We start from the raw sequence: 10,292 nt of genomic DNA on the forward strand, positions 1-10,292 counted from the left end.
GCATGCAACAGAAAAGGAGGGAGGTGGCCCGCCTGATTGGAGGAGTATTTATGATTTCCAAGATTGTATTATGAACTGCACTCTGGAAGACTTGGGTCATCAGGGGCCTACTTTCACTTGGCATAGAGGCAGATTGAAGGAACGTCTTGATAGAGTTTGTGCGAATGAGCAGTGGCAATTGTCCTTTCCTGACAGGGTTGTGACTCATCTTCCCTGCTACTGCTCGGATCGATAGACCTCTTCTTCTCTGGGAGGGTCCTTCTCCTCACCATCCTGGAGGGAGCCGTCCATTTAGATTTCTGGCAGCCTGGCTCACTCATGAGGATTTCCCTGGCCTAGTGCAGGAGTGTTGGAATGGGAGTACAGGTTGGGGCACAGCTAGTGAAACTTTTCGATCGAATGCTTCTCACTGGCATAGGGAGTGCTTTAGGGAAGATGCCAAGCTTAAGAATAATCTTCAGGCGAGACTAAGGGGTAAGGTTGGATGATGATTAAGGTGGATAGCCTTTGTAATGTTATTTATAAGACTATTACTAAGCTTATTGCTATGACAGATGGATAAAATTGTTATGAATGTAGTTTCATCAAAGGAAGGCAAGGGACAGATAATGTAATTATTGCTCAGGAAATTATTTCTATGAGGTCAAAGAAAGACGCCAAAGGTTGGATGATGATTAAGGTGGATAGCTTATGACAGAATTAGCTGGGAGGATACTCTTGTGGGACTCCCCCCAAATCTCATTAATCTTGTTATGTGGTGTGAGTTTTTCCCATCCAGGGGGCTTAGATAGGGTGACCCTTTGTCCCCATATTTATTTATTCTTTGTATGGAGCGACTTGGTCATCTCATTTCCCATGCAGTTAGGCAAAAGTGCTGGAAGCCGATCATGTTGAGGAGAAATGCTCCTCCCATTTCTCACCTCTTTTTTGCGGATGATCTTATTCTTTGTGCGGATGCATCCTTTGATCAGGCCCAAACCATTTCCAAGGTGCTAGATGATTTTTGTCTTTCTTCTAGGCAAAGGGTTAACCATGAAAAAACAAAAATTCTCTTCTCCCACAATGTGAATCATATTTTGGCAGAGGAACTTAGTGGTGAGTTGGGCTTCTCAAGGACGGTGGATCTTGGAAAGTATTTGGGTATTCCTCTTCATCATCGCAGAGTTGGGAGGGCGGCTTTCAGTCATATCCTCGATCGAGTTCAATCTAGGATTAATGCCTGGAACCACACCAGTCTTTCTCTAGCAGGAAGAATTACACTTTCGAAAGCTGTTCTCTCAGCTATTCCAGCCTACACAATGCAAGTTTCTGTTGTTCCTCTCGGAATCTGCAATGATATTGAGAAACATATTAGGAGGTTTTTGTGGGGTTCTAATAGAGCATCTACTCGTCCTCATCTGGTTGCGTGGGATCAGTTGTGCATGGATAAAGATCATGGAGGGCTGGGTCTGAGGAAAATGAAGGAAGTTAACAGGGCTTTTATTATGAAAATTGGTTATGGGATCCTTTCTAATCCAGATGCGCTTTGGGCTAGAGTTTTAAAGACCAAGTATAAAGTTCAGTCTGATTTGGTTCCTAATATTTCTGCTACTCGGAATAGCTCCTCTCTTTGGAAAGCAATTGTTTCGTCTTGGCCTGTGATATTACAGCATTCCAGAATTTTGCTAGGTAATGGAAATTCTACTCATTTTTGGGATGACCCGTGGGTTCCGGGTTGTGGTGCACTCTCATCCTATGCTGCTATTTCTGATCCCTCTCAGATAAATCATCAGCTAATGGTCTCTGATCTTGTCTCATCCTCCGGAAGTTGGATGTGGGGGGCTTTCCAGCATAGTCTTCCCGATCACGTCAATGCTCGTATTAATAACATCCTTCCTCCTTCGGATGTTAATGGTCATGACCGAATTTTGTGGACAAGGACATCTGATGGGAGTTTTTCGCTGAAGTCCGCTTATATGGCCATATCCAGGGGTAACGAGGAATCTACCAATTTACCTTGGAATCGCGTTTGGCAGTGGCATGGACCTGAACGGATTCGTACGTTCCTTTGGCTGTTGTTAGGAGATAAAATTTTGACAAATGAAAGGCGTTGCAGACGGCACATGGCGGGTTCAGATATATGTCATCTGTGCAATTGTTTTACGGAAACTTCCTTACATGCGGTTAGAGATTGTATTGCAGCAAAAAAAGTGTGGGAGATTGCAGTTAAGCGAGAGGCTTGGGAGGATTTTTTCTCTCTTAATCTTCAGCAATGGGTGTTGTCCAATATCTCTGAGGATCGTAATTGGTCCAATTTGCCATCATGGCCTCTTCTGTTTGGTATCATTTCCTGTTTCATTTGGCAAGCTAGGAATAAGAAAATTTTTCAGGGATCTTCTGTTCCTGCTTATGGCACTTTTAGAGCTGCTATGGTCTATGGTGAAGATTTTTCTTGGTCAGAAAACACGCTTCGGGTTGCTGGTCTTGAGACTAACTCGAATAAAGAGAAATTAGTTTCTTGGGTTTTTCCTTCGGACCCTTGGGTTAAGCTCAATGTGGATGGGTCAAGTATGAATAATGGAGAAGCTTCTGCTTGTGGGGGTGTATTTAGGAATGCTAGTGGAAGGTGGCTTGTTGGCTTTTGTGAAAATCTTGGCTGTGGTAATGTTTTGTTAGCAGAACTTTGGGGTTGTCTCCTTGGGCTTGAGATTGCATGGAGGAAAGGTTTCCGTTTTGTCTGGCTTGAAGGTGATTCCTTAGTAGCCCAGTTTTTCATAAGAGAAGGGTGCAGCTCTCATCATCCAGCCTCTAACTTGGTCTTGCGCATAAGGAATATGCTGGATTGGAATTGGAGGGTTAGAATTTCCCATATTCATAGGGAAGGGAATGGGGTTGCTGATTGGATGGCCTCTTTTGCCTACTCCTTTGATTGGTCTTTACAAGAGTTTGACTCGCCTCCTTCTGGTTGTCGTGACAAACTTGAAAGGGACTATGTAGGAGTAGTTTGGTCTAGGAGGTGTTCCTAGTTTCTTTTTTTGTTTTTATGTTTCCTGTTTGCTTTTCAAAAAAAAAAAAAAAGATTGATATACACCCTTATCTCAGATTTAGTTAGATCAACGCCTGTCTGCTGAAGTATAAGTTTTGATTTAGTCAGTTAACCTGTATAATAGATGTTGCTTTCACTGTTATGCTGATTGTTGAGTCTATAGGGTTACCAATCTGAATATTTGTTGAAGATTTAATCGATTAAGTTGATTAAATCTTCAAATCAACGATTTTTGTCAGTTTTCACAATTTAATCGATTAAATCTTCAATTTAATCGATTAAAGAGGGACAGATTAGTAGATAATTTTCAATAAAGGACAAAATTGTTATTAATTAATTAATGAAAGGCAAAAGGGTCAAAAAACCCAGCTGTAATCCTGAAAGTTAAAATCTCTTCTTTAATAGCATTGTACTACTCCATTGCGAATCCAAACGAATCGTTCATTTTTCACATAAAATGTAAGGTTGGAAAAATGCAGAATATACTTCAAATATTTGATCTAGAAAGCACCGACATGACTCTTTTTAAAAAATTTAGGTGTCGGACATCGACATGCTCTGACACATGTTCAACATATGATCAACATTTTGAGATACACAATTAACGCTCTAACATGTTCCGACACGTATTTTCGACATGCGATCAATGCTCCGATATGCATCCGACATGTTTCTTTTTTTAGGTTTAAATTTTATTTTATTAACTTAAAATGAAAAATTAATTTATAAGTCAATTTTTTTCTATTATAAAATTTGACATAAAAAATTAACAATGTATGAAAAATTACTTTTTTTTCATATTTATGTTATAAAATTTGAATATTTGATTGATTATATGACTTATTATGAACTGTTATATATATTAAATATAAATTATATTATATATTAAAAATATTATTTAATATCAAAACATGTCTTAATATATCAAAATATGATATTTTTTAAAATTAACGTGTCAACATATCGTGTCATATCTCGTGTTCTGTATCGATGCAACATAGTATTTGATACCACCCTCATCATTAACTAAATTCCAGGTTCTTTACACCATCATCTCAATCTGTATAATTTTTTTGAATTGATATTAAAATACAAGCCTGTCTAAATCACCCGTAAAAAAAAAACAAAAACAAAAAACTCATCCACAATCTTACAGTCTCAGTTCACCAACATCTACAATAAGAATTTGATTTCTAATAAACCATAATAAGCAAGCAATTAGCTCTCCACTTAATTCATTATATCATAGTCATCCAACTTGTCATTGTACTGAAGCACCTTTCTCTTTATCTTGGATGAATCTACCCACGTAACGAAATCCTCCATGTTCCTGGTTACAAGGAAAGCTGGGTCTGTAACTGCCTCTAGACCAACTCGTATGTGCCCCTGCTCAATGTACGTGACAGCTTCTTTCAAGTGCTCAGCAAATTTTAGTCGCACCAAAACTGTTGAGAGCCTACGCCTGCACAATAGAGGGAAAACAAATTATATTGACAGTTGACAATGATATTTTCATTTTTCATCAAAAAAAACGTGACAGTCACATTAGAAGGAAGTTAATTATAATAAACTATGAATTTTATAAGAGTTATGTTGTAGGAAAAGTGATTGTATCATGTTACTGAGATTCGTTTTATGTGCCTTAGTCTTTTTTTTGCTTCAAAATATGCAGGCCCCACAAAATGTTGTGTGCGTAGGAAACTTTACCATGTCATGCTAAAGGACAAACGAAAACCCCATAAACTAATGCTGCAAATGAAAGAATGGAAAATCTGCTGAACATTTGCAATATTCAGTTCTCTATTTATTCACTTAGTTGACACCCACGGGAGAATGTAAGAGAACATATTTATGAAGCTGTTAAGAAGACACACCAAATTAGGGCTGCAACTTCATTTTGCATTAGGTGATGAATTTGGATGAGTGAGCGAAACAGGAAAATATTTTAAGGGAGAAACAGTTAACAATGCTGCCATGTATCCCATGAAACAGCATTTAGCAACATATATTCTTTCCCTTTTGTTTTTTATAACTTTCTGGAAGCATAGAGCTTCAAATTGTGTTTAGAGCTCAGCTTAATGAAGAGAGAGTGTATACAAGAAGGAACAACCGGGGGGAGTTAGATGGTTAGGGTAGTTAGGAGGATTGTAAATGAGCTGACAAGTGGTTAGGCAGTTCAGTAAAGTGGTAGTTAAACGATACAATGTACAGAGAATAGGGAGAGGAAGAATTCTATCAGGGGAACCAAGTCTTGGAACTTAGTTGTGGAGGGGAAACCCTTATGAAGGAGCACTCACCTTATTCGACCATTTCTCAATAATAGATACATAGTTCTCTATTTTTATTCTCTAATTTCCTGTCTCTTTGATAAGTTTTCCTGTTATATTCTCTAACTGCTTGTTGTTTTCTCTCCCGATAACACTAACAGATTGTAACAGTCATGAAGGAATTAAATGACTTATTGTTTTCTCCGAGTTCTTGAGTCGAATTGTCTTAAGAGTTAAATATCATTTTTATTCATCTTTCTCGCTATATTTTCATCTGAACATTCTGATGTGCAAACAAATGAAGTTAATAACTAACTTTTCATTTAAAGCAATAAATGCAGCAAAATGTTCTTTTTACCTACAGAAGGATGACACAGTTAAGCGTTCACATAGAGTGATGCTTTGCCTGGTTGGAATCACACCCATGTTGTAACTGTTATCCAAAAAAAAAAAAAAAAGTAGATATACGTAAGTAAATAATAGCTCATAACAATTATTTTTCTCTATGGTCATCAAGAGAAAATCAAAAGAACCAAACGGCCACATTGCAATTAGTTCACCTATTTTTATCATATTTCATTTGATCATACATATTTACTATTTATAGCATAAAGAGTTAACAGAAACCATCAGCAATTTATATATAATTTGCAACTTGATTTGTTAATGAATTTAGGTAACCCAAATTCATACCACCTACATCAATCCCCTTCAAATAAAAATAGCTGAAGCACAAATAGATTTGAGGAGTCTTAGAACACAACATTGAAATATATATTGTTTCAAAGGGCCAATAGAAAAAAATAATTATGAAATATAACAGCTAATATAATTATGAAATAGGATACTTATTCCTCAAGTCATATTAAAACTAAATGAGCTCAATCATATGTTCAGAAGCTCACACAGTATGAGATTGAGTTAAAGTGAACTTACAGTTTTTCCAAAAGCTTATCAGTCATATCAATTCGAAAAGGATCCTTTGGGTCCATCTGTTTCACTATGTTTACTAACTTCTGAACCATCCGGCATAAACCTGAATATCTATTCATATTTCCACCATCCCGGTGCACAAAAAGTAAAATGTCAGCTAAAAGCCAAACTAAAATAAAGGAAATCAACTGACATCAGAATATAAATATCATGAATTATGCATAATACTTTTTGTAATCATCACGTCCAGTAAGATGGTAACGCTGCATAATCTGGTTCTCTCTGTGACCCCCTTCTCTCTTCCATTCCAAAAAATTAACCTTCTTCAAAAGCTTTTTCTCATGAAACTTTAGCTTCCTCATTGTTTTTCACTGTCATCACAATTTGTTCTTATTAGACATGCAACCAAATCGTCACAACTAAATAGCCAATTTATTTAAGGTATAACTATTCAGTTTATTTATCTGCTAGTTAAAGCATATCTAAGCTTTAGTAAACACCACTACTTTGCCGAATTCAACAGCACCACAAATTGCTCTGTCAGGTTCAAAAATAAAAGCTGGGTATAAGGTCGAACCCACTGTATTTTATACATGACCAAAAGGTAATTGGTTCGAATCCAGGAAACGGCCTCTTTGCAATTATGCAAGGATAAGGCTATGTACAAGGATTACCTTCACCCCACACTCGTTAGTCGGGTTTACCGGAGAGTGGTTTAATATATATATATATATATATATATATATTATATTATATTTTAAATTTCTAAAATAGCCCACCTAATTTGTCATTGTATATAATGTGCATTACAACTCAAAGAACATTCAAATAGGAACCCCCCTATAAAACAAGCATCTAGAATTCTTTTAAGCACATAAAAGAAGCTACATAACTTCAACAACACAAAACATTCACATTTTCTTTGAGCTGTGTACCTGAAGTGATGTCAACAGAAAAAATTGGTAAAGTATACATAATATTTCCATTCACTGTTGGAAAACTAATGCAAATTAAGAATACACAGGTCAGAAGCAGAGGAGAAGCAAACATACACGTTGCAGACAGATTAATCTGCCAAAGCTTAATTTCTGATGCTGTGATGATAATTACTGAAAAGCGTGTTTCTGATTTTGTTGAAGTTGAGAGAAAACGTGTGAAATTGTTAAAGAAAGTGTCTCTTTTCCTAAGAAACACAATCATCAGAAAATAAGAATTAAACATGCGAAATTATCTAACTGCCGATGTTCTTTAATAAAATAAGCATGACAAAGCAAAATTATCAGAAAATTTTCATACAGCAAATACTATCCGTGATTCTACATTTATATACATCTTAATCCTTATCTTCTCTGCCTTCAGCTTTCTTAAAGGTTATTTAACACTCATTATTGAGTAAACAGTCTGTCACTGCAAAAGGAGGTGAAGAAAGAGAGGCCGAAAAGCAATAGTTGATCAGTAACATGCTTTGACACACTCTTTGTAATACATTTTTATTATTAAGTAAATTTTATATAGGCCTCATTAAATAAAAAATGATTTCATTTTACCCAACAATACAAAGTGTATTGGGAATAGTGTGAAAAAAATATATTGTTAGATATTCTCGTATTTGCATAAATATGATTATCACTTCCAGTCGAACTTACTACAAAGACGATTGAACGCATTTCCTGCTAATTAATCATAACAAAAGAATCTATATGGTGAACATACCTTCCAAGGTTACTGGTTTTGAAACTTAATGTGAACCAAGCAGCAACATTTTCTTCGTTTTTCAGAAAAAAAAAAATGAAAAGGAAAAAAAAACATGGATTTATGGTACCTGCAGAGTGAGATGGGGAAGAATGGTTGGCGGCAGCACAGGTAATGTACGGTGGCGTTGCGGCTACTGTGCTCTGTGCGTGAAGCAGGGAAGAGGAGAGAAATTGGAAGTGAATTAGAAAACAAACCCTAATCTGAACAGTGACGGAACCAAACTCTTTTTTATCCAAGAAGATAGCTTATATGAGAATATAAAAAATGGAAAATGGCTCATGTTACTAAAAATTGATAAATTGATAAATTGATAATTATCTTGTTTTCTCACATTGGAGAGATTATATTTATTATTATTTTTTTACTATTTTTTATTATCAAAATTTAATTGTTGATTTTTATCAATCTAATGTTTATATTTATTAAAAATTAATAATTTATTAAAAAGTATGATCCAATACATTATAATCATTAGATTGATGGAAACTAACAGTTAAGATTTAGTAGTAAGAGGTAATAAAAAAGAGAGGCAATAACTATAATCTTCCTCTACTAAGAATATAATTTACGTGTTTACCAAAAAAAATTTAAAAAAAAATATTGGATAACACATTTTTTTTTTACTTCTATCAAGAGAAAATTTATATTTAATAATTATATATTTAATTTAATTTTGATAACACATCTTACAACATTTAATAAATAGTGTTAATGAGAAAAAAATATTTCTTATTTCTAAATATTATTTTTAATCATTTTTATTTCTTAGATAATGTTTTTTTTAAAGTTGCCATACTCACACATGCCAATATTTCTTAGTAGGAGATGTTATATTTATAATTTTTTTCTTTATAATTATTTTATTATCATTAAATTAAAATTAAATCAACCGTAAGAATTATTAATTTGATTTTGATTGAACGCAATAAAAATGATTGTAAAAGGAAAAAATTGTAAATATAATCACTTTCTTTTAAAATCTATTGATTTAAAAATATATTATCAAACACAATAAATTTCAGAATTATTTTAAAAAAATTAAAAGTAAAAAAATAAGAGCACCGGATACATGAAGTATCAAACACGGTAGACGGAAAAGCTGATGTCACTATACATCTCCCTCATTTGTTCTTCGTATTTTCTTGCCCAAATCTCTGCTCCATTCACACACCTCTCTCTCTCCTCCAATACCACCACTATCCCTCCCTCCATTCCCTTACCACACTCTTTATTACAAGAATGGGAGAGAAAATCTTTCATTGAAGAACAATGAATCAAGAAGATTGGAAATACATTATTGTTGATATATTCATATCAGCTTGTAACTGAAGCAAAATAAAGAAAGCTTACACGTGAATAAAATAAAATAACATAAAGCGAACTACAGTAACCAATTGAAACAGAAAGTGAGCTACATGGATTAGAATGAATTCCATGTGCATGACTAATACCCCCTTCTCAAGTGGGGACTTAGGAGGTGTATGTCAAGTAAACCCAACTTGGAGTTGTTTTCTCGAAAGGGTGCCGGATGTAAGGATTTCGTTAATACATCAGCAAGTTGATGATGGGTAGAAATTGGCAGCAGCTTTAAAAGAACAATGTTAATCTTTTCCCTTGTAATGTGACAATCGATTTCTATATGCTTGATTTTTTCATGGAAACTTTGATTTTGAGCAAGGTACATTGTCGATTGGTTGTCACAATATACTGGAACAGGTTGAGTTAATGGAAGACCAAGATCTTTGAACAAGTAAGAGAGCCATTGAATCTCGCAAGTAATATTCGATAATGCACGATATTCCGCTTTAGATGAAGAGCGGGAAATCGTGTTCTATTTCTTGGAGCGCCAACATATCAATAATGATCCAAGGAAAACACAAAAATCTATGATGAATTTCCTAGTGTCAGGGCAACAAACCCAATCACTATCAGCAAACCCTTACATGGAGAAGTCTTGATATATCGAAGGACATAACAACCGGTCATGTAATGAGTTTGTGTAGGAAATGCCATGAACTGGCTTAGTTGCTGGACTGAGTGTGTAATATCCGGTCTGGTAGTGATGAGGTATAAGAGACATTCCATTAACCTACGATAACTAGCTGGATCCTGATATGGTTCTCCTTGTTCGTGACTGAGTTTATGAGATGGGGTCAATGATGTAGATACTGGTTTAGCTGCACCCAGAATCAGCAAGAGTAGGTTACCTACATCTATCTAGCAAGGGTTTTGAACACTCAGAATCAGCAAGGGTTTTGCACATCCTTGAGAAAAATCTCAATTATCTCAATCTTTTTATGTTCTTTTTTTTT

At 35.1% G+C, this 10,292-nt stretch overlaps 1 protein-coding gene across 2 annotated transcripts; it reads right to left on the reverse strand.

Moving 5' to 3' along the window:
* Positions 1 to 4,046: 4,046 nt before the first annotated feature.
* On the reverse strand, positions 4,047 to 8,184 carry LOC133311115 (uncharacterized). Of its 2 annotated transcripts, XM_061512133.1 has the most exons (6): positions 8,048 to 8,184; positions 7,278 to 7,408; positions 6,454 to 6,596; positions 6,229 to 6,336; positions 5,651 to 5,725; positions 4,047 to 4,487 (listed from the first exon to the last, which is right to left on the reverse strand). In XM_061512133.1, exons 3-6 carry the CDS (start codon positions 6,585 to 6,587, stop codon positions 4,256 to 4,258), a joined length of 549 nt encoding a protein of 182 aa, XP_061368117.1. In that variant the 5' UTR covers positions 6,588 to 6,596; positions 7,278 to 7,408; positions 8,048 to 8,184; the 3' UTR covers positions 4,047 to 4,255. The 2 variants fall into 2 exon arrangements, with proteins under 2 accessions (XP_061368117.1, XP_061368116.1); XM_061512132.1 differs by lacking the exon at positions 7,278 to 7,408.
* Between the last annotated feature and the right edge of the window lie 2,108 nt (positions 8,185 to 10,292).

Source organism: Gastrolobium bilobum, unplaced genomic scaffold (genome assembly GCF_033153095.1).
Source record: "Gastrolobium bilobum isolate Gb01-03AN ecotype WA unplaced genomic scaffold, APGP_CSIRO_Gbil_v1 utg2457, whole genome shotgun sequence".
Lineage (NCBI taxonomy): Eukaryota > Viridiplantae > Streptophyta > Magnoliopsida > Fabales > Fabaceae > Gastrolobium > Gastrolobium bilobum.

Excerpts from the sequence above, each read along its gene's own strand:
- LOC133311115 (XM_061512132.1), bottom strand. The coding sequence starts at position 6,587 with ATGAGGAAGCTAAAGTTTCATGAGAAAAAGCTTTTGAAGAAGGTTAAT. Across the intron at positions 5,726-6,228 it reads GATAAGCTTTTGGAAAAACT|TTACAACATGGGTGTGATTC; the intron begins GTAAGTTCACTT and ends TTTGGATAACAG. Across the intron at positions 4,488-5,650 it reads ACTGTGTCATCCTTCTGTAG|GCGTAGGCTCTCAACAGTTT; the intron begins GTAAAAAGAACA and ends TCTATTGTGCAG.